General features: G+C 38.1%; 1 protein-coding gene across 10 annotated transcripts in view; it reads right to left on the reverse strand.

The window, feature by feature from the left end:
- The window catches only part of MCTP1 (multiple C2 and transmembrane domain containing 1), a 491,422-nt gene that overhangs the window by 59,184 nt on the left and 404,997 nt on the right, over positions 1-27,241 (reverse strand). For all 10 annotated transcript variants that reach the window (XM_036308587.1, XM_036308586.1, XM_036308588.1 and 7 more), the window contains one exon: positions 5,576-5,629. In XM_036308587.1, the coding sequence (XP_036164480.1) occupies positions 5,576-5,629 (54 nt within the window). The remainder of the gene's footprint in view (positions 1-5,575; positions 5,630-27,241) is intronic.

A 27,241-nucleotide genomic window follows, 5' to 3' on the forward strand; every position in this document is an offset into this window, starting at 1 on the left:
CCCCAGACTTCTGCTAAGGAGTCTGGCTCACACCAGCTATCAACCAAATCTCAGTCCTACTGGAAATTTCCCCCAATACCCCAGCCAGAGTCACAGTGCTGTGGAACCTCTCGCCAGGGACTCAGCTTGGTGAGGCGTTTGGGCTCTGCCCCCAGAACTGTTTGGGCCCAGCACTAGCTGAAGCCTGAACAAGGATGCAAAGTGCATGTGTACAGGCAGAACACCTATCGCTTCCAGCCTTCTGACGCCCACCTATCTCAGGTATCCTCCAGCTGTAATGCTACTGTGATTCTAGATTAAGCAGAAGTGTTTCTACCGTCTCGAGGTCAGTGGGCTGTGACCTCAATGGGTCTAAGCACCAACAGGCCCCCAAAAGAAGGAATGGCCCCATCCCCACCTTTTGCCAATTTTCTTATTTGCTCTTCCACCCAGGAGACAACAAAGGGAAAGAGCCCGTGGTGCTGGTTGCTTGCCCATGCTCCCCTCACACAGGAGCAGAATTAGATAATAAGCAAGTGGAACATATTGTGCTATGACTGTGAAATATACCTGTTTATTCCTCTGGTATGAGATATTTCCTATAATCTTTGAAAGGACATGTCTAATTTGTTTATTGAATAATAGTTATGTTGTGACCTAGCAATAAACACATACAACGAACACAGATATTGTCCCATTTTTGTTCTAGAGCAGTGGTTCTCAACCTGTGGGTCGTGACCCCTTTGGCAGTCAAATGACCCTTTCACAGGGGTCGCCTAAGATCATCCTGTATATCAGATATTTACATTACGATTCATAACAGTAGCAACATTACAGTTATTAAGTAGCAATGAAAATAATTTTATGGTTGGGTCACAGCATGAGGAACTGTATTTAAAGGGCCAGACGGTTGAGAACCACTGTTCTAGAGCATGGGTCTTGATTGGTATATTGGGCAGAATTATGAGATGGCTGTGAAGATTCCACCTCCTAGTGTATATGTCCTGTATAATCCTTGTGTGTGAGGGGATTTAGGAATATGATAAGATTGTCTTCCCCGTGATTAGGTTATGATGGCACAGTTCCTTTAATAAAGTGGAAAGTAGTCACTAAGAGTGAAAGCCAACAAGAAAATAAGGGATTCGGTCTCCTAACCATGAGGAACTGAATTCTATGGACAAACTGAATGAGCTTAGAAGTGGATTCTTCTGTAGAGCCTAAAGATGAGAATCCGGCTTCCATGTGAGCCCGAGCAGAGAAGTCACAGGAACCATGCCTGGACTTCTGCCCTACTGAACTCACAGCTAATTAGTTGTTTTAAGCCTCTAAGTAGTTGTGCAGCAATAGAAAACTAACAAACTAATAAAATGGTTTCTAGTTAAGTGTGACTTGGGATTTTTTAAAAGACCTTTTTCTTATATCCTGTTTCCCTGCTTTTCTTTAAAGTGTTGCTCTGTTTTCCCTCCACGAAGTTATTTCATTGAATAACATAAAATGCCATATTGTTAGATTAAAATCTTCTCTCATATCATATATGAGAGTTACAACTTTTTCTCCCTCACAGTTGATTTGAGATGCAAAGATGTCTATGCATGCTTTGGGCTGGAGAATCAAACTGGAAAACACGGATTTCAAGAATTAAAGCAGACAATCTGTGCATTTTGAAGTAACTCAGATATGTTTCATTCACGGCATCCAGCTATCTTGATACACAGCAACCCTGACACAGTGGTTGAAGGTAAAGGAGAAGTAATGTGAGCATAAGTGCTTGGACATTTTAATATCTTTTACCAATAAACAACAGTAGAACGCCACGCATGTGAATCCATGCTTTTCCCAAGGAAAACCTGTATCCTACCTTCTGCTTCCTGATATGCAGCTGGAGCCTATTATAAGGGTAAGACACACCATGGGGAGCACGCTTAAACTTTTTAGGCTACAAAAATGAAAGTTGATATTCATTAATTATATGTCTACATTATGCAGATTGACCACTGTATTATATACAACATAGTGAAAGTCACTATTAAATGGCTTGTTGATAGCTCCTCCTAGGTAATTTACTAAACCTTACTTACCGAGAGTCTGTTAACCACCAAGGCAGGATTTGTTGTCAGGTCAAAATCAGAACAAACTGTGACTTTGTGGTTGATGGCAGACAAAAATATTCTACATCAAAGGGAGCTGAGAACACAATATGATGTCCTTCTAACATTTCATTCAGGAAACACTGCATTTCCAGCAAAGCTTAACGTAATGCAGGTAAGTGAAAATATCAAAATGTCAATGATTAAAACCCACCAGTTAAAACCTATATTCTCTCTTTGTGAAAATTATAGAATTGAATTAAGAGAAAAGCCACTGAAATTTAGATTTAAGTAAATGCCAACAATGGATTCTGGAATAAGTCTGAGGATCACAAACCCTCAGCTGAAGAATGGTTAGCCGTTTTAGTAAAAAGGAAGAACTCTCACACAGACACATACAAATACTCAAAAGGCCAAAATGTGCAAAACTTCAAGGTCTGGGGATTCAGGTAAACCATGACTTAGCTTTTACCAACTTTAACCAAAGTCTTCCCAGGTGCTAAAGTCAGCACTAGAGAAAAGCTATTATAAAAGCACTATGTTAAGTAATTAGAGCTTTGTCTGCTTCAACTTCTTATACCATCTATATAATTACGTTGAGAGAAAACACTCCAAGCTCAAATGAAATAAATGACTTCAGTTTATGCCCACACGGACCTTGTCAAGTAGCCAATGACTTGCCCTTTCATTGTGAGTGACTAATATCAATGTTGGCTCTAAAGAAAGACACTTTTCATAATCGCCCAACAATCTGCTAAGTGAAAACATATGGATAGGCTTAGGCAAAGCCTGCCAGGGGTCTTTGCGGAATGGAAAACAGGTGCTCTCATTCTGTGCCACGTAATACCCCATTTACCCCCAAGTCCAAAGGTTAGAGGACTAATAGTTGCCTTGTGGTAATCAGGGAAAGCCAAGACACTGGCCCTGGTGAAACATCTGGGACATATTTTACATACTTGCAACATATGCTTCAGGTTCAATTAAAGTGAGGCTTTGGCACATTTATTAATCTTTTTTACTTTTATCCTATAAGAGGACCCACTGACCTGACCCTAATATTATACCATATGAGAAAACAGAGAAATAATGAGAGCGAGAGGTCAGCACCTGCTCGTATGGCAAAAAATACATTTGTTTTCTCATGAAATTCCATTACGCATGACTCTATACACAAACTTTAAATAGAGGAACCAATGCATTTTTAAAAGTAGGAAATTACCCTTCTCCCACTCAGACACACTGATAGCCAAGACTTACAAAATTTACCGCTGTGAGAGCCAGTCAAGAGATGGAAGCTGGTAAACAGAAACTTGAAGGGCCCCTCATATTTCCATTTCTTAGAGTAAAAACTTTGTATTTCAAAATATCCACTCTAAGATTCTTTTCTCTATCATGCAAGCCCCTAAAGTATAAGTTATTACATTTGAGATTTTTTTTTGTTCAGATGTGATTTTTATGCTATAAATTGCATTATGAATAAAAAGAGAAACCTCCTTATATATCACTCAAATAAAGAACTGGATTTATGAAAAGCAGCTCACAGTCCTTTCAGATGGAAAACACACTGTTCGTTGGCATTCTGTACAGAAGAATACAGTTGAATTCACATCGTAATTTAAGCACTCCTTTCAATCAACTTTAGAAACTAGATCTAAAAACGAGTTAGCAAGGCGTTATCAATTTCAGACCACCAAACACTGGATCACAAAGATGCCACTTCAGAGATCTGCTCTTATGCCCACCATGGTGTATTCTACTTGGCATCTATGTTTTGGTAAGCTGGTTAACCAGGTGTGCTATTGATTTCCCACGGCTAACATCCTCTCTCTTAAAAAATGACCATAAAGAAGGGATTAGTGGTATAGAATACCAACAAACTGGCTATAAAATACAGGCCGACTTCAAGCAGGACACTGAAGTACTAGACTTCACTAAGGGTTTCCATTTATTAACATTTCTGGGGAAATGCCCGCTGTCAGAATGGATCTTTATAGTAGCTTTAATAATAAAGCAGCAACAAGCGAGGGAAAATGGCCATAAATGGATGGCAGCTCAGTGTTTATCAGCAGAGAAATGATGATTCAGAGCTGGCATGTTGCCTTAAAATACAGTCTCTCTACAGCTCTACCACTGACCTTAACAATAAATCATATCATTTATTGCCATAAGTGTATGCTCATGTTATTTAACATTAAAAACAAGCACATGGGTGTTTTTGCAGAAAGATTTTTGTTAGTTTATATTTGATGATGTCACTAATGATTAAATGATGTACATATGAAAAATTTTACATAAAAGCTCTATCAATTTAAAAATTATTGAAATCACATTAGAAGGGAGAAAAAGTGTGTGTGTGTGTGTGTGTGTGTGTGTGTGTGTGTGTGTGTTTCCATCTTCCTTTAAGCATTAAATATTAGGGAAAAAATCATTTGGGAGTTAACTAATCACTGTGAATTTTTTTTGACATTTTCAATGCTAACTTCCAGCACACAAAATCTTAAACTAAAATATAACTGTACATCTCTACTGGAACCAAAGGTCAAGGGTATAAATGAAGATACACTGTTTTCCTCCTTTCTTCAAAAAAATTTCACTGCTTTACTAGAACAGAATTCAGATAGTTTCTGGTGAAGGTCAAAATCTGGTTTTAGATGCCGAGCAGCACAGAAATAATGAATGATAGCCTCCCTCCCTCCTCCCAATCTCACCCTAGGACTTTTTCCATTTTAGATCTTGACCTGCCCAAGCACTATAAACCAGCATCGCTACCCTCCTTGCCACAGACAGCCGTTCTTCCAACCCCAGCCGCTGCTGCAGTGGTGCAAGGTCATTCTAATTCCTCCCTCCAGTTGTCCTCTCTCCCCAGGGGACAACCAATCCAAGCAGTCCCAGAAACTAGCTGTTATTTACCGTGGTCACCATCCACAAGCCAACCAGCAATTGAAAAATGAGCCTCTCTGACCACACTTTCCTGACCAAGGAGCCATGGGGCCATTCCAAGTCAAGTCTAAGCAGAGGGCAGTAGCGCTGGGATTATTTAAATGCCCTCCGCTCACATGTGTTCCTCTGATGAGCAATTTTTCGAAAATTACAGATGACAATATCCATGTTCGGCTCATGCAGCCTGCTATTTTTTCTCTTCTCTCTTTTCCCCAAAGTGTAGCCTGATTTGTAATACTCAAGATAGGACAAATTTTTGCCCTTCAAAAACAGTTGTCACTGCCGTTATCTTCACGCGAGCTATCAAGTTCCAGACAAGCTGAATTATTTTATTTTATTTTTTTTGTTCCTAGCAGAAAAATATTTGACCCAGCTCTGGACAAAAGCGAAGAGGATTTATAGCCCTCTCTCCTCTTTGCAACATGCGGTGGCATTGTTAGGATGATAAACAGCACTGTCCAATTTTCTGGACTCGAACACTTCAACTCCTTTTTTAACTGTCTGTGAAAACAGTGTCAGGCCTACATTTCCCCATCCCCAGGTACCCAAGTGCTGGGAAAGATAATTACCTTGTCATCTTTGTCATCTTCTTCTTCCTCGTCCTCTAGCATGTCCTCCACTACCTGCAGACAGAAACAGAAGTCGTTTTCATGCTCTTAAAAGAGGGAGTTTTGTTCTGTCATTTTGAACCTTTTGGAAATGAAAACTTTATTAACATTTGAAACAGAAGCACGGAGAGGGAATATTTGATCTAGAGATAAGGATGAGGGAAATGCCATGCATTTAATTGATTAAAACCAGGGAACTGAATCCCAGTCAGGAAAACCCATTGTGTGAAATACTCTGTGACAACTGAAACAATTTGAAATAATGCATAAGGTAAATGAACATAATTTGAGAGATGCTTTAAATCAGGAAATTTCCTTTTTACCTACACTGCTGTCTATATTAATTAGGCACTTTAAATTTGGAGCTAGATAACTAAGCAGAAAACAGCTCTGCTATTTTTAATTTACTTTCCAGCAAACTCTAAGATAAAGAACTATATCTGTTCATTGATTCGTGCTGGTGATCAATGGCATAAAACTAACAACATCTCTCATGACTCAAATTTTAATTCTTATGTATAAATGTCAAGTTCTAACTATCTCTGTATTACTTTTTAATTTTATGAATTATCTCATATGCTAACTTTAATACTGTGATTTTATAACAAGAATGAACATTATTATTGAAAACTAGAAATATATTCAATAATCAAACATGTGTAATATGTATATAATATAGGTGGATATGCATGTACGTAGGTGGGTATACATGCATGTCTTTTTTTTATATTTTATTGATTTTTTTACAGAGAGGAAGGGAGAGGAATAGAGAGTTAGAAACATTGATCAGCTGTCTCCTGCACACCCACTACTGAGGATGTGCCCGCAACCAAGGAACATGCCCTTGACAGGAATCAAATCTGGGACCCTTCAGTCTGCAGGCTGACGCTCTATCCACTGAGCCAAACTGGTTAGGGCACATGCATGTCTTTTAAATGGTTCCTGGCTTACCTACCTCAGCAGAATGGAATAGTCATTTTGGATTCACCACATAATTTCTGCTTGCCTCAATCAGTATATAACTACAGCCATTATTTATTTTTAAATATTATTTTATTAATTTCAGAGAGGCCTAAGGGAGAGGGAGACAGAGAGAAACATCCACACACTGAGAATCATGGATCGGCTGCCTCCTGCACTCCCTCTACTGGGGATCGAGCCCACAACCCTGGCATGTGCCCTTTAGTCCACAGGCTGACACTCTATCCACTGAGCCAAACCTGCCAGGGCGTACAGCCATTATTAATGGAACTTCAACCTGTTTCAGGTGTTGTATTATGGTTTTACATACCTACACACACAAAAATATCCCATAGAAACCAACAACTAAAAAAATTGGTGGGGGGTGGGGGGCACCCTAACCGGTTTGGCTCAGTGGATAGAGCATTGGCCTGCGGACTGAGGGGGGTCCCAGGTTTGATTCTGGTCAAGGGCATATACCTTGGTTGCGGGCACATCTCCAGTAGGGGGTGTGCAGGAGGCAGCTGATTGGTGTTTCTCTCTCATTGATGTTTCTAACTCTCTATCCCTCTCCCTTCCTCTCTGTAAAAAATCAATGAAATATATTTAAAAAAATTGGTGGGGGCATTATTCAAGTAAGTGGATATTTATTATGATTCTATTTATGTCAATTCTCATTATTGTGACCTTTTTATTTTTTATCTAGTCTGTACCTCCATCTCTGAATAAACTTTATAGAATAGTGATTAACAAATATTTTAACCTTTCTCCCAAAGCTCATAACTTTAGAAGATAGAGACCACCAGTCCTTCTCTCACATGACTTTCTGATACAAACAGGAATATGCTTAATTATTGAATGAAAACTTCAATAACTAAGACTGTATTATGCAAACAGTTACATAAACTAAGATAATATGTCAGGAATCCCAGTTATTCTAATAATTTTTCTCAGATATTCTAAAAGCATTAACTGCTTTAAAAGAATAGCCCCAAAACAAGCCTTCAGAACTGATATAACTCACAGCATCTGACAACCTGTGAGATGGTTCCTAATATCATACTTTAAATATTTTATCATATGGTAGAATTCCTTCGTTTGGACATTCAGCATTTTGAAGAAACCATAGTAGCACAATATCTGTTTCCAATATCTGGTGAGAGTTTACACTTATTTGGGGATGTACAAAGCAATTCAGCCTCAGCAAGAAAGAAGGATTCTTGACCTTCTCTCTATAACTATATCCTGCCACTCCATAGCACTATTATAAATCCCCTTGTCCAAGGAACACAGTGCTAGGTACTGTGGGAATACAAAATGAGGAGCACCTAGATAATTCATCTCTACTCATGTCAGCTCTAAAGAGGCTTATAACCCAGTAGAATTTAAATGAGGACTATCAGATAATTTTTCACGTTGACTTTTAATTTGCTGAAATGCTTAAGTATTCATATACTAAGTATACAGACAACAATAATTAGGTGCTATATGCCAGGCTATTCCAAACTGGACTATTTGTGATGGAAATTTAAATAGGAAAAGCAGTCAAAATATTTCAGTATATATGTTGCATCTAAAGAATTCACCTCACAAATAGCTGAACTAGAACTTAAACCAGACTGTGGGACAGTAGAGAGCAACCTCTCAACCCCTACCCAGTTTGAAAAGAAAAGAAAAAGAAAAAAATTCACCTCTCACAAGATTTTTAAAAAATGATTATAATTTTGTATCTCTAATAAAATGATGTTTTAGTCACTTATCTATTTTTTTTCGATGTCAACCTAAGTGGCCATTGATAGACAAATAGATTAAAAAGTTTACACCTCAGCCATAAGCTAGAATGAAATCTTGCCATTTGCATCAACACAAATGGACCTAGAGAATATTATGCTAAGTGAAATAAGCCAGACAGAGAAAGACAAATGCCATATGATTTCACTTATATATGGACTCTAAAAAAATAATCAAAACAGAAACAAAGTAATAGATATAAAGATCATTTTTATGTTTGCCAGATAGGAGGAGGGTTGGAGGGATGGGTGGAAGGGGGAAAGGCTTAGGAAGTACAAATTGATTGTTACAGAATAGTCATGGGGATGTAAAGAACAGTATAGGAAATATAGCCAATAATATTGCAATAACTGTGTATGGTATCAGCTGGGTACTAGACTATAAATGTCTCATCATTATTTTATACACCTGAAACTAATATACTATTGTATGTCAACTGTAATTGAAAAATAAAAAAATTATTATAAAAATAAACAAATAAAAATTGTGTATATTTTAGGTATACAACATAATTTTTATAAATTAATTTGAGAGAGAGAGAGAGAGAGAGACAGACAGACAGACAGACAGACAGACATTGATTGGCTGCCTCTTGTATGCTCCTTGACCAGGGATGAAACCTGCAACCTGGGTATGTACCCTGACTAAAAATCTAACCCCCCAGCTTTTGGTGTATGAGACGATGCTCCAACCAACTGACCCACACCATACGATGATTTGATATACATTAGATTAAGTGATTTTTTTTTTTTACTAAAATTACCCATGCAAAGTCATTTATCAAAAATTTAAGAAAAATAAAATAAATGCTATACTTTTACTCCTGTGCACAAACTCCAACAATATTTTCAAAAGTTATTAAGAATGTATTATATGCCTCCCCTCTTTAGTACTTACTATAATCCTGCAGGTGCTAGGAAGACAGAATGGTGGTGTTAAATTGTGCCTAGCAGATGGCAAGATACATAGTGGGTGTTCAAGAAGTTTGAGAGTGAATAGATGAATGCATCATCTATTCTTCGTATCCTTGAACACAATTCAGTAAAGTGCCTATCATTCATCCCACAGAAGAAATAGCTGGCCTGGGAAGACTTATACCTAATCAATGATGCAGATTAATAAAAGCAAATATTCAAAATGGCTGGAATAGTTGCCTGGAAATACAATCCATGAATATTTAACCTTCATTTTAAGATTTGGAGACCTCTACTATCTTTTTTTAAAAAGAAAATATGTTTTTATTGATTTCAGAGAGAGGAAAGAAAAGAGAGAGAGGGATAGAAACATAAATGATGAAAGAGAAACACTGATCTGCTGCCTCCTGCCCGTCCAGTACTGGGGATCCAGCCTACAACTTGGGCATGTGCCCTGATCAGGAATTGAACCATGACCCCCTGGTTCATGGGTTGATTCAACCACTGCTCAATACCAACTAGGCGATCTCCAGTATCTTCTAGTTGATTTTCAAAAATTCAAAATATTACTGAACCATAAAAAAATCAAAAGTTTAATTTACACATTTTACAAATCAACTGCAAATCTTATGTTCAAGAATGACTCAAAGTCATCTGCAGATTCAGGCTCTTCATTTGTGAAACCAAAACTGTTCTTACCCTTCACAAGTGGGTAATTGTTATGCACAATTGCTCCACAAATGTGCAGGCGGAACAACCCAATGCAACCATTTGCTTTTACATTTGGCAGAAGAGTGTTGTGTTAGCAGGAGGCCTTTGTGTTGTGTTTAGTGCTCTAGTGAGGGCTTTCCCCTCCTCCAGCGCCCTTTTAATGTTACACCATAAATATCTACAAGTGAGGATTTATAATATACAGGTGGCTTTCCTATCAATGCCTCTAAGTTGCTTCAGAATGTATCCCACTATTATATTTTGCTAAGGTGAAGTTTAAGGTGGCTTGAAAAATGGAGATAATAATAGCACCTATTCCAGGTGTTAATCAAGGATCCAATGAGACAGTATATTTAAAGTGCTTAGCAAAGTTCCTGTATTGAAGTACTCAACAATGTTTGCTATTAATAAAAATAAAAATAATATTAATTTAATAATATTTTAAACATTATTTTCTGAGATTACATTTTTTTTCTGGGAAAAATATTCAGTGTTCTTAACCACATACAAAATTTCAGTTCATGTTTTACTAACATTAAGAAACACATAGAAGGGCACAGGTAGAGGCATGGATAAAGATTTCAATTAAAATGATAATGCTTTCACAACTAATTTTCAGGCTTTAATGGTCCAATGAAATAGATGGCTTTGAAGGCAAGAGTGCCTCAGAAGCTAGTCTGTGCTTTAAGACATGAGCCCTGGCCAAATACAATGAATATAGAAACTGCAAACAGCTTTTAAAAACAAACTGTATATATCACTGAAGTACGTTTAATGACTGCACAAAATTGCAACATTTTCCAGAGAACTCAAATAACACCTATTATTTAGAAAGAGAGTGCTAGAGTTTAACACTTAACTAAGGAAAACAAATAAAATAAAAGAGTCCTAGTGTCAAATTCCAGCCTTTTCTCTCCAAATAAAAAAGAAAATGACTGCTTAGTTTTGTTTTCAAGTATACAAAGTCCAGTTGCCCAAATATTTGTCAGCAATAATTCAATAACAATACATATTTCCTTAAGGAAAATAATGAAGAGTGAGAAAAATGCATAGGTTAGAAAACATACATTTTTACAGTAGTTGTTCTTCCCCCCCTGCTCTTATTCTTAAGGGGGAATAACTTAGATGGGCTCTAGAATTCTCTTTCCAAATTATGCTTTCTGATACCTTGCTTGAAAACAAGTAGTATTAATCAAACAAAGGAAGGGCACCAGGGAAATCAGAAAGATGTAATGCAAGCAGTTAAAAGCGACATGACCTTCTGTAATGTCGCTCGTCACAGACTTATATGCCACACACTGGAGGAAGGTCTTGAAAGAAACTGATTCTTGGTACTATTCCTTGAATGTAATACTAATAAAGATGACATTTTAAAAACACACGTAGACAGCCCCAAATGCAGCGTGCCAGCTACATTACAGCCCCACAGAATAAGCAGATAACATTATTTTTAAAAGCACATTTCTCCTTTCCTAGTCCATATTTGCTGGACATTTGTCATTACCATATGAAATATAATATGTGGCTGTACATTGAAAAAATATATTTTCAAAATGGAACAAAACTGCATCTGTAGAATCTGTGTATTTTATATAGTTGTATGGCAGCTCTTTTTAACATTATGACTTTTAATTATAATTCAATATAGCTAAACACTATGATTTACAAGGAAATAAAATTTTATCTGGCTGAAAATGTTAATAATAATAATGTTGGTAATCTGAATAAAAATATGACATGTTTAGAATTATTCCACCAGACAAAGATGTATAAGTGAGGAACCAGACGGATGCAGAGAAGGAAGACCAAGACAGTGAAAGGATGAGGAAAAGTGAATTCGGTAAACTTCAAATTAACATCATTATGGGACAGTGGTTTTAATATCAATTTAGTTTGCAAGTTTTTAGACTAAACTTTCAAAGGGGGTTTAAAGTTCCATGAATAAGTATTAAAACATGTCATATTATGATTTTCCCAGGGATAAAGCCTTCCACTAATTTATACCCCTTTAAACAAAAAGGAACCCAAAGAATCTTGGTTATGTTAGCCTTATCTCGAGTACCACAAAGCCCCAAACCTCAAAAGCCAAAGCCGACACAAACCAGTTTCTTTTGTATGTTTACTTTTCTCCTAGGAAATAATCTTTGAGTTAAGTAGATGTTTTGCTATGTTCAGAATGAACAGTTGCACAATTCAAATCGCTTTACTCAAACAGTCTATAAAAAAAACCCCAACATATTAAGTTAAAGAAATCACTACTGTCCTGATGTGCAACTGTGATGTTAAAAATTAAAAAGAAAACTGTCACAAAAGGAAGAAGTTTTATATTTAATTTCATATTCATAGAACATCCAAATGTGCACACATGCTATTTGGATACACTGCAAAGTAAATGCCCATTTCCACCCTAGAGATGTGGAAGAATCTGGGGAGAGTAGCATCTTCAACATGGTCTGGAGTCCATTTATTCCATTCCATGTGTGCAGAATCCAAGCAGAGCATGCATTTGTGTGCCAGTGGATTTATTACATGTGTTAAGTGTCACAGGGACTGAGAAGATGCATATAATTGCTCAGATTATTTCAGATCTCTTAAAAGCACTGGAGGTCGAGCTGAAGACTTTTGTAGGTGAGCCCATGCTGCCATTTTCAGAACAGGACACGTGCTTCTCATGAGATTTTTGAGGAGGAACTTTTACGAAATGAATGGTGTGTACATATAATTTACCCCACTTTTGAAAAAACTAGTAAGATTCATAAACAGGTCTGGGATATACTGTTTCATTGAGTATATCTCAAAAGCAAATGCATATATGATGGCTGTTTAGTCTGATTCACGCTATTAAGAATTTGACCTTGGAGTATTTCAGCCACAGTTGTCATCAAGATAACTGAGCCACTAGATGTAATAATAATTAGTGTGATAGACTTGCCTGTGAGGTTGAATATATTGTAGTACAAAAGAAGGCAGACTAAAAAGAAAAGCATTATTACTTACTGCTAAAAGACTTCCCGATTTTTACAGAGACACTCAAATACAATTATTTCTTCTTACAGAATGCATTTCCTTGGTTCATTCTGGGAAGTGCCATGTTGTAATTTAGTCTGATTCTTAATAGGAAATGTGGCTTTAATGTGGCTATCAGATGACTTTTGATGCATGCCACTGATTACATACAGCCTGTATTCTGCATCATCAACAGCAGCATTCGTATTTGCAGTGTAATATGCTTTGCTGTAAGATGCAAGGACAGTGAATTTACTTTACTGGCCAAGAGTACATAACCTTTTACTTTTTAAGTGTCAGCCTAATACGCAGAAAAAACCCTTCCATTAAGAGAGGCTAAATATATTATAAATTCTATAATCAGTATAAGCATCTTAAATGAATTTCTTGTAGTTCCTTTTCGGTATTCTTAAATGTTCATTCTTACACTTACACAAAGCACTGTGAACTGAAATCTTGTGGTTATTTGAACTATGTCTCCATCTAAAGGCTTCACAATGTATTGTATTTTTGCTTGCAGGGGAAATTCTAATCTTGATTGTTTTTAGGATATTGCATACTAATTCAATTCAGTTGGGGGAAATAGGTCAACTATTAACCTACAGTATGCTTTTTAAATAATAATGCTTTCTTGAAACTATATTATTTTTCAGGTTAAAAATGTACACAAAAGGTCAAATTATTGAATTGCTTAATGTGCTTTGCAAATGAAATGAAAAGATAACCATTAGATTTATAAGTCATCTGTTTTTATAAAATTTAATATTTGTAAAGCAAAACATTTTTCCATTAATAATAAACATATTTAAATTAAAAGGAAAATTATGTATCTAAGCCTCTCTATATAAAATCAAATTTCCATTCCAGAGTCACCAATTTGTAACAAAAAAAGGCATAATTTGAAATATTTAAATATTAAAAACAACCTAAGGAATTTTATTTTTTGTGTCTAATGAAGAGTCTGCATTGCCTATGTAAAACATTTTCTGCAAAGCAAGAGGAGCTGCTCTGACCTCTGTGAGCACCATGTCCTCCAATCCCCAGTCTTCCCAGAGATGCCCTTTGCTCTAACCCCATCTTATATGTTCTGGGAGCATTAAAGCCACAATAGGCAAGAAGTTCTTTGTCAGGTAAATATATAGTTTAGCACATGCAATGCAGGAAAATGCTACACTTTTGAAACATCAGGGACCTTTAAAGAATAGGACTGGAAAACCAAAAAAAAAAAGAAAAAATCATTTACCTTGGAGATTAACATTAGGAAAATTTATAAGGTTTGATTCACTTTTTACAAAAATTCACAGCTACTGCCTATTTGAAAGAATATATTGGAAGTAGTGAAGGGAGTCAGGGGAATCGGTGGACATTTGAAGAGAAAAATATTCTGATGCTAATTTGATTTTTTTCTTGTGCCTAGAATATTTTGAGGCCTGAGAATATTGTCAAAAAATCTAACTTCAAAAATGAAGCATGTTTTGAATGTCACAAATCATATAGTCAGAAAACTTCATTTCCCCCCTTATATCCCTTTTCTATAAATAATAATGAAAAATAGTTTTTATCCTTTTTCTTTGTAAAGAATAATCACTTCACAAAGGACAGCCCTTGTGGGCTTGGACCTACATTTGAACTGGAAGAATGTCTGTGGTGAATGGTGAATTGTAGCATAAAAGCCTGAATGAAAAGAATGTTCATGAAACCTCACACAAAACCTCCATACCCATTTTATCGTGAGCTTCCCACAATACAACACAAGAGCTCTACATTCTAGGAAAAGCAGGCCCAGTCCACTTATCATTTCGGCTTTATGTAGTGTACTGTGTGATTGCTAAATTAGTGCATAATGCATTTATAATACTTATAGTACCAACATTTAGTTAAATAACCTTTATGTAAGATTTATGTTGATTTTTTTATTTCTCATTTAATGGCAAATTATGAAGAGCATGTTTCATAAAGATAATTCTCTATTTAAATTCATCAGTCCATTAAATATTAAAATTATGTTTCTGATGCAATCGAGAACAAATTTGTCCAGCTTCAGTGATTATTTGCACTCATAAAAATTAGGCTTGATTAATAAAATTTAAATGCTTGATTAAGTTGACATTTTCATGTCCTATTCTGATTTATTAAAATTAGTCCCTGTGCCCAGGCCTGGTACACTAGTGTAGGTTTACCTTTCCCCTTCTCTTAGTTGACGTCTAGAGAAAAACTCTTAGGAAAAAGTATTTTGCTTTAAATTTAGTGATGGTTTCAGGGAAATGCCCTGTTTTTACTCACTGGGGGTGGGGAGGCAGCCTTTGTGTTTATGCATTGTGCATGGTGTAGATTTGTATAACAATAATCAAGAAAATGTTTCTTTCAAATATTTATAGACATGATCTGTGAAATGGCATATGTTTCTAGTATTTCTGTAAAATTCAGTTTCCAAGAACGTTTAATCTGTAGAAAATTGGTCAAATATCTGCATCTGCTTTTTCTGTTGATAAATTTACTTTTTTGTCCCTGTGTGACTTCCATATACATAGCAGGGGGATCATAGACTTTATATATATAATATTAGTGTTGTATTTCAGGCTTTAGTGTTGTATTTCATATATACATATATATTGATTTCAGAGAGGAAGGGAGAGGGAGAGAGAGATAGAAACATCAATGATGAGAGAGAGTCATTGATTGGCTGCCTCCTGCATGCCCCATACTGGGGATCGAGTCCACAACCCGGGCATATGCCCTGACCACTAATCAAACCCTGACCTCCTGGTTCAGAGTTTCATGCTTAAACATTGAGTTACACTGGCTGGACAGGAAATCTTTCGGTGACAATGCTATTGTCTTTGTCTACAACCTCAAAACCAAGAATGACTAATGGCCATGGAAATCCATCCTCGCCAATAGTACTTACAAGGGAACAACTCTCCAAGGAAGGTAGTGACTTATGTAGTGTTTAAACTCCATACTCACACTGGATTGTCCTATTTTATATAGGGTTGTGTGCCTAATTGCCATTTATTAAGCACTTACTATATGCTTGATACAGTATGTTAACTGTCTCTAATCATCATAAGACCTCGACAGGGTAAGGCATTATCAACCTTGTAACTGGTGAGAAAACTGAGGCTTAAGGGGATGAGTAAATTCATATAGGTAACAGATAGAAGGTCTGGGATTTAATCCCAGGTCTTTCTAATTTCACAGTTTGAGGTCTTAACCTCTACCTACTGGAAATGTGTAGTGACAGCACTCCTTTTAAAGATATTTCACTTTGCCCATCTGAATGTAACTCACTTAGAAAATTTGGTTAGGCAAATTTCCTTTTATTTAAACTTGCTAACAAAATATTTGATAATTTAAAAGATAAATGATATGATATAGTAATTATTATTTTTTGAATGATGAAATAAGTTCAGTAACAAATGACAGAAATGCCTTTGAAGGCATATTGAAGTTGGGTTACCTATGTGTACTATTCCAGTTCTGGGGTGGAAAGGCTTTAAAGACTTTAGTGTTGTATTTCAGGCAACACTAAAAAGATTAATAAATACAAATCTCTCAGGATTATTGGACTCCTAATAATAGTTCTGATTTATAAACATTTTTCACATGCAGATAAAGACATATCATTTGGCTTCCACTTTTGGTTTGTTGATGGAGGTCTTGCAATTTCCTGTCACCTTTCCAAACCAGGGGCAATAACTCTACACAAACAGGATAACAGACCACCTGCCAACAGTACCCACCACACAGAATATAATGCTCAACACTAGTGAAGCAAACTAAGAAAGTGCTTCTGCTGGCCCTACATCCTACCTTCCTCACCATAAAGTTGCAAAGAGTTTTGGCTACCTGAAAAGAGCAGTATGCAAAGTCATTCAGAAAGAACAAACAGGACATCACTAGAAATAGATAGGATAACACATCTATCCTGAGAATTGAGAACAATACTGTGGGTATCCTTTTTTCTCCTTTTCTAAGTCACATTCTTTGATTATAGAATTCACAAGATTGTGGGAGCAGATCTTTAGGAAGTGTAACAGAGATAAAAAAAAATGGCCGACATATGGATAAATGCTTGTTTTGGACATTTAGAGAACCATTCTAGAATGGTGAATTCTTTGGATCAATGGGAGGCTTTGAGGGGAGTTTAAGAAGTTGGTTTTCCAATGAGTTCCTGAACTGCAGGGGTCAACTAGGGTTCAAATAAGAGACAATCAGCCATTTATGGGGCAAGATCTTAAGGTTTCCTTCAAAGATGCCAAAGATAATTTATTGGGTGGAAAAGAAGCTGGGTTTCAGGGCAGAAATCCTCTAAAAAAATGAAGAGCATCTCTTTGCCTTGCTATATTCTCATACGGGTCTTTGGAGAATCTGAGCAAAGCGGAAGAGATTCAGGAAGATCGTGGGGAACAAAAATGTAAGATTAACTATAAACGTCCTCTATGGCAGCTATCACTAACTTTAAATTCTAAGTCTCTTCCCTGAGCCCTATTAGATATAAAGCAAGAAGTTTACGTTCCTGTGAGGAAAGTCCTTAGTAAATTGACTTTTAAAAATAGAAGTGTTTATCTTTTCATCTTTCTCTATGTGAACTGAATTGTCACGTACAGGTAACACTCATTTCTACCATTCCACAATTTTATCTTTTCCATTTAAAGTTTAACTGCAGTTTGAGAACAGAGTAAAAGAACAGCCAATAAACTGAAGAAGTATTAAAGGCAAACATGGAGTTAGTTACTGGGTGAAAGGGACGGACTGACGTGTGGAATAAGAGCTGTGGTCTAGCAGATAGCTAGACCCCTTTTCTTTCTTTTTTTAAAAAATATATTTTATTGATATTTTTAGAGAGGAAGGGAGGGGGATAAAGAAGAGAGAAACATCGATCAACTGCCTCCTGCACACTCCCCAGTGGTCATGTGCCCGCAACCAATGTACATGCCCTTGACCGGGATTGAACCCTGGACCCTTGAGTCCGCAGGCCAACGCTCTATCCCCTGAGCCAAACCGGTCAGGGCTAGACCCCTTTTCTTTATATATGCAGCACACACATATATCTGGGATGATCTGAATGTCTTTTGGCTGCACACTCTGCATATTATATACAGCCCTCTATCACTGTTCCTATTCTATTCATGTAGTCGATTTAGTTGTTTCCCTCACTACAATACAAACTATCATGAGCAAAACCAGGGCTTAATCATCTTTGAACAACAGCCAGCACAGTGCCTTGTAATGTTCAATAAACTGTTGTTGAATGGAAATAATTAGGCATAAAACTTAGACAATTTTTTATTTGGAAAGAAAGATTGGACTACTTATCCATCAAACAATTTTTGAGCAGCTAGTATCCTGCTATGTCTGAGACATATTGCTCTGTGCTGGAATTAGATACAGAAATGGAAGATATAATTAGGATAACTTTGGGCTGGTGGGGAAGACCAGCAGTGATTATTAAAATACAGCAAGAGGGATATGGGAACTCGGAGGGGTGAGTTCACTTAACCTGTTAGAGAGCGTGTTGGTAGGGTGGGCTGGTGGTAGGGAGGGAAGTCAGGGATGGTTCTCCAGAGAAAATGGTAGAGATAACTGGTAATTATGTAAGCACATATGTATAAAATATTAAAACCTTATGGGCGGCAAAAACATTCAAAATGTGGTTTTCCAGTAATTTGAGGAATATTTCATATATATATTGCTGAATGTAAAAAGTAGGTATGTTAATAGTACATTTAATATAATTCAATTTTGACAAAACAAAATATGTATGTCAAGCAAGAAATAGACATTAGATTCATGAACACATTTTTAAAGAACAGCATAAAAGGCACACAGGGTATGCCACATTTCCTTTTTTCTAAGACAGAAGGCCCCTCCCTCACCCCCTCCTCTATGGAAAGGCCTTAACCCTCATGGCTAATAGAAGCCAACACCTGCTCATCAAAGCCAGGGTCCCGTAAAAGTTCACAGTGAAGGTTGAGAAGGTGCCCCAGGATAGATGAGCCTCCACTGACCACTGAATCTCTGTATTGGCTGGACCTCAATCACTGTAATGTATGGCTCCAACAGCAAGGACTCAAGTGCCCGAGCCACTTGTCCAGCATGGTGCCACACACCACGCCGAGGCCGGGCAACTGTACTGTCTGCCCCCAGGGCCCACATGGCTTCCAGGACTGCTCAGAGCTGGTGCAGTACGTGCACCTCCACTAAGTTTAAGACCCCGGCTGTGCTGCCCTTCCCTGGGCCACCATGTGTGTCTCAATCAGTGCTACTCCCATAATAATCACTGTCTCTCCAGAGGTTACTGCCTTATCCTAGGCCTCAGTTTCCCCATCAATACAAAGAGAGAAGCGTCTGTCCTCTTCTGCTTCCTACTGTGTTATGTGAAGCCTGTGTAATGGGTGCTCATCTGGGAACCAGTTAGAACTGGGTTTAGGTCACACTGTGCTGCGTGAGCCTTTGCAGCTGACATAACCTATCTGAGTCTTGGCTTCATGCTCTCCCAATCGATGAATGGTTGATTTCAGCTGAAAGAGATTACAAAAGAGCATGGCACCCTCTGGTTCATTTCTGTAGTTTTCTCTCCCACTCCTGTCTTCCTACTACTCCCACATTTTGCTCATTCTGGACTAAAAAACAAAACACACACAAATGATTCTCCTGGAATACAGGTGAGATAAAGCTGCAGCTATGGTTTGGCTGGAGCCTGTTCATAAGGAATCTTCTATGTCATGCTTGAAGGTGTTGTGGAAAGACCAAAGTAGAAGATGAAGACAGTCAGAATTTTATTTCCGAACTACCATCTTCCTATAGGTATTGAGGTAAGAATACAAGAGCAAATAATTTGGAGTAATGTTGCCAGAAAAAATACAGGAGGAATTTCAGATAACTGGTGACTATTATTGTAGTACTAGAGGCCCGGTGCACAAAAATTTGTGCACTCGGGGGGAGGGGGGGTACCTCAGCCCGGCCTGTGCCCTCTTGCAGTCTGGGACCTCTTGGGAGATAACGACCTGCTGGCTTAGGCCTGCTCCCGGGTGGCAGAGGGCAGGCCCAATCCCTAGGTGCAGCCCCTGGTCGGGCTCAGAGCAGGGCCGATTGGGGAGTTGGGGCACCACCCCCTGTCATGCACAGAGCAGGGCGGATCAGGAGGTTGCGATGCCACCCTCAGTCATGCTCAGGGTAGGGCCGATTGGGGGTTGGGGCACCGTCCCCTGTCATACTCAAGGCAGGGTCGATGGGGAGGTTGCGGCGCCACCCCCTGTCACGCACAGAGCAGGGCCAATCGGGGGTTGGGGCGCTGCCCCCGTCACACACAGAGCAGGGCCGATCAGGGGGTTGGGGCACCACCCTCTATCACCCACAGAGCAGGGCCGATCAGGGGTTGGGGCACCGCCCTCTATCACCCACAGAGCAGGGCCGATCAGGGGGTTGGGGCACCGCCCTCTATCACCCACAGAGCAGGGCCGATCAGGGGGTTGGGGCACCGCCACTCTCACACTCAGGGCGGGGCTGATGGGGAGGTTATGGCTCTACCCCATCACACACAGAGCAGGGCCCGTGGGGGGGGGGGGGGCGTTGGAGAGCTCCCCCCTATCAGGCACAGAGCAGGGCTGCTCAGGGGGTTGGGGCCCCACCCCCTGTCACACACAGAGCCGCAGGGCGATCAGGGGGTTTGGGCGCTGCCCCCTGTCACGCTGATCCTGGTGCGGGGAGACATATTACCCTTTTACTATATAGGGTAGAGGCCTGGTGCATGGGTGGGGCCAGCTGGTTTGCCCTGAAGGGTGTCCTGGATCAGGGTGGGGGTCCCCACTGGGGTGCCTGGCCAGCCTGGGTGAGGGGCTGAGGGCTGTTTTTAGGCTGGGAGTGACTGAAGTTCCCAACCGCTCCTTTTTTTCTTTTTTTTATTTTTTATTCTGGGCCAGCTTTACCTTGAGGCTTGGCTCCAGCTCTTAGGCTTCCATGGCTGAAAGTAGGTTTCTGGCCTTTGCTTACAATGTTGCGAATCTGCTGGCTGAAGTCCGGTGGTATTTGTTACAATGTTTCTTAAACTGCCGGCTCAGAGGCCTGCAGCGGCAGGCGGGGAACGTTGGAGTCCTCCGTCACTTAGGCAACCAAGCCTCATGTTAGTTTCAAGCTGCCTGGCTGCCGGCCGCCATCTTGGCTGACAGTTAATTTGCATATCTCGCTGATTAGCCAATGAAAAGGGTAGCAGTCGTACGCCAATTACCATGTTACTCTTTTATTAGTGTAGATAGATAAACATCTCCCATTGTTTATCTGAAATTCTTACTTAAAAGGGCATTTGAATTTTTATTTGCTAAAAATAGGTTTATCGGCAACCTACGTTAAGGAGGTTTCAGGGGCTGGAGTTTGAGGGGATTCTGTAAAGTAGAAGGCCTGGTCATTTACTGAGAGGGAGGATGGTAGCATGGTGGTGGCAAAGAATGGATAAAATGTGGAAAGCCTGTTGGTCCATGTCCAGGGACATGAGGTGATGGTCATCAGTGTGTGGGGAGACCAATCTGTACAGTGAGCAGTTGGCATAGCTAAGCAGTTGGTGAACAGCTTTGAAAGGGGTCACAGCGGATGAACTTTTCTGCTGACATCTGATTGGCTGTTGGTTTCTACTTCTTTATGCTAGTGATTCTGTTGGAAAGCTAAAGGTCTCATTTTTTTCATGTCCTTGTATTTTTTGCAAGCTGGTGACCTTCTGAAAAAATTGAGAAAATTGCTCTTGAAATAAGCAGGAAAAAGAAGAGAGTGATCATCCATTTTTAGATGTGTTTACAGGCTGTATGACTCAGTGCTGCTTCTGTTTAAGAGTGAGTATGTGTTCTCTTCTGGTACTGAGATGCAAACACAGGAGGCTGTGGTCTATGCCACTATCTCTGAATGATAAAGCCCTGATGAAGCTCAGAGGGTCTGACTGTACATCCAAAGTGCTTTACATAGGAGTCCTCTCTTCTCAGCTCAGCTTCGGCCAGTCTCTTTAGGTTTTGCTAGGAATATTTCACTTATTCAATAATTCATTTATTCAAGTATTTCACCATGGATACAACACCCATTTATGATGAACACATTCCATACAATGGATAGAGAAGGAAAGTACCTCATCAAATATTACAAACCTCAGGTAATATACTACTCAATTGTGAAAACTGAGAACTGTTCCTTTAAGATTAGGAACACAACAAGGATGCCCACTCTGACCACTGTTATTCAACATAGTAATGGAAGTTCTAGCTAGAGCAAGAAAAAGACATAAAAGGTACCCAAATAGGGAATGAAGAAGTAAAACAGTCATAATTTTCAGATGACATAATTCTATATAGAAAACCCTAAAGATTCCACCACAGAATATTAGAAATATAAACAAATATAGTAAAGTTGCAGGATAGAAAATGAATATACAAAAATATCTGTGTATTCCTATATACTATCAATGAACTATTAGAAAAAAATGTGAAAAAACAACAACCCACAATCCATTTGCAATTGCAACAAAAAGGATAAACTATCAGGAATAAACTTAAGAAAGTGAAAGATCTATACACTGAAAACTACAAAACATTGTTAAAAGAAACTGAAGAAGACACAAAGAAATGGAAAGATATTCCATGTTCATGGAAGATTTAACATAGTTAAAATGGCCATATTGTCTGCAGCAATATACAGGATTTAATGCAATCCCCATCAATATTCCAATGGTATTTTTCAAAGAAATAAAACAAAAAATCCTATTTGTATAAGACTATAAAAAAAACCAAAACAACCTCTGAATATCCATAGCAGTCCTGAGAAAAAAGAACAAAGCCAGAGGTATCACACTCCATGAATTCAAAGCTACAATAATGAAAACAATATGTTATTGGCAGAAAAACCGGTATACAGACCAATAGAGTAGAATTAAAAGTCCAGAAATAAACCTATGCATACATGGGCAACTAATTTTCGACAAAGGAACCAAAATCATACAACAGAGAAAGAAAATCCTTTTTAATAAATGGTGTTGAAAAAATTGGAAAGCCATATACAAAAAATGATACTACACTGCTATCTAACTCTATATACAAAAATGAACTCAAAATAGATTAAGGACTTGAATATAAGACCTGAAAACAATAAATATATAGAAGAAAACATAGGCATTAAATTTATGGACCTTGTTCTCAGAGATTTTTGTGAACATGATCCCAAATGCAAGGGAATTAAAACCAAAAATAAATGACTATGACTACAACAAACTGTGCTTCTGCACAGCAAAAGAAACCATCAACAAAATAAAAAGGCGATCAGCCTAATTAGAGAAGATATTTACAAACAATACCTCCAATAAAGGGCTAATACCCAAAATATACAAAGAACTCATACTACTCAACAACAATAACAGTCTAATTAAAAAGTGGACGAAGGACCTGAACAGATACTTTTCCTAATAAGCCTTACAGATACATGAAAAGATGCCTAACCTCACTGGCTATAGGGGAAATGCAAATCAAAACCCCAATTAGATACATCTTACATCTATTAGAATGACCACTATCAATAGGATGGAAATAACAAATGCTGGAGAGACTGTTGAGGAAAGAGAACCCTGTACACTGCCGGTGGGAATATGAACTGGTGCAGCCTCTATGGAAAACAGTATGGAGGTTCTTAAAAAAATTAAGAATAGAGCAGCCACATGGCCCAGCAATCCCTCTTTTGGGTGTCTACTAGAAAAATTTGAAAACACTTGTTGTAAGGATATATGTACCTTATGTTCATTGCAGCATTATTTACAATAGCCAAGACATGGCAATAGCTTACGTATCCTTTAGTGGATGATTGAATAAAATGCGGTACATATATACAATGAAATACTACTCAGTCATAAAAAAGACAAAATATTGCCATTTGCCACAACATGGATGCATCTTGAGAGTATTATGTTAAGTGAAATGTTAGGTGGGAAAAGGCAAGAAAAATATTTCACTCATACGTAGGATATAAAACAGAAAGCAACAAACAAACAAATAGTACAACCCTTACAGATACACACAACAGTATGGTGGTTACTAGAGGGGAAGGGGAGGTTGATAGGGTAAAGGGATTCAAATATATGGTGATGGAAGAAGATTAGAGCCTTTGCTGGTGAGCACAGAATGCAATATACAGATGTTGTATTATAGAACTGTACACCTGAAACTTATATAATGTTATTAACCAAAGTTACCCTAATATACTTAAATTAATATATTTAAAAGAGAAAAAAATTACGTTTTATAAGCTGTATGCATTTCTAGAGATAAGTGCTCTGGGCCTAATTGGAACAGATCCAACAAAAAACAATATTCAAGCAGAGAAAAGCAGCACCAAGGTTTTTGGCATTTGAGGGAGCTAGCAAACCCTTCAGTATTTACTAAGTATTTTAGCAAGCAGACTTTGGCTCCATTTGTGTCACAGTTAGATCCTGAGTCAGAAATGATTTCATTGATCTACCCTACTCTTCAGTTTTAATGCCTTCATTGATTGGGCAACTGAGATTATGTGGGAAGAATATCATAACAGTTAAAAACGAATGTTCCTTTGAAGTGTAATTTAAAAGTGCTGTTGAAAAATGTTTGTATGTCAGAGATATTCAAAGACTTTCTTTACTAATGTGAAGGATTCAGCTTTAATTACTCCTCCCATGATTACCAGGGTGGATGGAAGGTAGTCCTCCAGGTCAGGAATGTTTTTGAAATTATTGGGGTCACCTGGGATCAAACAGATAAATAGCACTAGTTCTTGAGAGGTCACTGGGTACCTCATAAAAAGGAATTTCAGGAAACCTGGGATTCCATGTAAAGGTCTGGGCACTTAGAAAATGATCCCTTGGGAAAGTCATGCCCAAGCCTGTAGCATGGGAATAGCCAGGGTTTCAGAACATGGCATCCCCACTTACTCTATGGAGTTCTTCTTTATCGTCTTTGATTTCTTCATTTGTAAAATGAGGATAACACCACTTAGAATAATTTACTTGATACACTTATTGTAAAGAGTAAAAAGACATGATGTCTCCTAGTGTGGTGATTGCAGGGTGGGTGGTAGATGCAGGTGGAAAAGGGCATATAGGGCATAAATGGTGATGAATAAAATAAAAAATACATTTAAAAATAAAATTGAAAGACAAACAAAAAAAGAGGTGATGTCTCTAAAAGGCTTAGTAGAATACCTGATACATAAAAGTTGCTTAACAAATATCTGCTCTGTTTCGCTGTATGAGAGGTAAGAAGGATATGGGGTGGTGGAGTGAGGGAAATAAGGGTTTTCCTTCCATCAGTCTGCTGCAAGGTAGAGTAAGTGCTTTTCTGTAACTCAAGTGAGAAACCTGCTCTAACGGGGCCCAGGGAGACCTAGGATGTAGCAAACCACAACCCCAAGAGGAGATGGGACTGACTGGTGGTAAGGAGTACAGTGCACACGTCACACAGATTGACAGGTTCTAACACTCCCTCTCTTACTTTCTAACCGTGTGCCTTTGGCTAAGCTATTGAACCTCTCTACTCTGTTCCCCTGGATGTAAAGTAGTGATAGTGATACCCATCTCACAGGGGGTGCAACGGACCCCTCTCTGCTTGGCTAACCCGTTTCGTTCATTCTCTGAGGCTGGATTCTCCTCTCTCAAGGGAGGGCTCTTTTCTCTTTTTAACTTCTTAAGTAAGAAATATTTCCTTTCCTCTCTTTGCTATACAAACCAGGAAGTCATTTTGATTTATATATTTTTACAATTTTCACCCTAATTGAATTTTCTCAGCTGAATGTACAGACGATTTTGTTTTTCATGACAGAAAATTTGTTTATAATTCATTCATATTCTCTTTCTCTCTACCACCTCCCCCCCACCACCTCCCCAAAAGAAAGTTACACAGTTTGGAATAAGCCAACAGTATGACTAATGCACTTCAGACATTCCCTAAAATTTTCACACAAGCTGAAAAAATTCTGCATTGTTTTGGGATACCAATAAGGACTTAGGACAAAATACTATTCTACCAGGGCTATGCACTGTGCTGGAGGTTCTCTTAAGCACAGCATGGCAACCCTACAAACACTTTACCTTAATTTACAGATGTGTGAATATACGTGAATATGTGTGCGTGCATATGTATGTGTATGTGTGTGCATGTGTATGCTCATGTGTATGTGTACGTGTACGTGAATGTGTATGTGTATATGTATAAAATCTGTAACCGGCAAAGTATAATCCAGGTTTCTTTTCAAAAGGAGCGACCAGCTCAAATGCACAGCTGGGTACGGCAGAAACACATAATTAGACAAATTGGATTTAAGAGTTACATAAGGTCTCAACTGAGCCGGTGAATGAGAAGCTGAATGAAACGCTGTGATTGCTGCTCTGGTGCCTTGAAAGAACAGAATATGTGGAAATGTGTGTTTGGGGCAAATAAAAGGCAATTACTGGGAGTTATGGGGTGTAGTTGGCATTCCATGAAAGTTAGACTATTCAATGTTTCACAGTGGGCTGTGCTGGGAATAAAATGTTGTCCATAGCTTAAAGGGGGAGTCTGTTAGAGATGTGCCTAAAAGGAAATATTTGACAAATACTATTTTGGAGTTATATTTTGGGGGGAAAAAAGGAAGTAGAAAAACTTACATAATATATAATGTCTCAATAGCTTTATAAAAATTCTTAGGGAATTTTAAGTACAAGGGAATACATTATATATTATTATTTCCCTTCTAGAAGTGAACCTTTCCAGCTAGAGCAGGTATATTCAAGAGAAGATAACAAGAAAAGTCTATAGTTTCTGAATTTTTCACCAAGAATACTTAAACTAATGACTACATATTGAAGATATGCCCCCTTATAGGATTAGGAAGCTGAAACTAAATTACCACTTTTTTCTATTTGCAAATAATCTTATTTGCAAATTTGTCTCAAGGCAACTGAATGAAAAGTAGTTATTCTTCTCCCTCAACAATCTCCCAGAAATAAATGGGACAAGAAAGCAATTGTCTGAGACAGTCTTATTTTCTTAAAGAAAACATTCCGTATTAATTGACAAAAGTATCTGAGTCCCCATGACACCAATGCTTATGGCATTTGGGGCTTGTCTCTCAGTGTGCAATTTAAAAATATATCCATAAAATCCTTGCCAATAATAATAACTTCTTGTCTGTTGATGCTGTCTATCCATTAAAATCTCTATTAGCAACCTCACATTTAGTTTGTTAAACCTTATAAAAAATGTTTTGAGCA

The sequence above is a fragment of the Myotis myotis genome, unplaced genomic scaffold (assembly GCF_014108235.1).
Source record: "Myotis myotis isolate mMyoMyo1 unplaced genomic scaffold, mMyoMyo1.p scaffold_m19_p_5, whole genome shotgun sequence".
NCBI lineage: Eukaryota > Metazoa > Chordata > Mammalia > Chiroptera > Vespertilionidae > Myotis > Myotis myotis.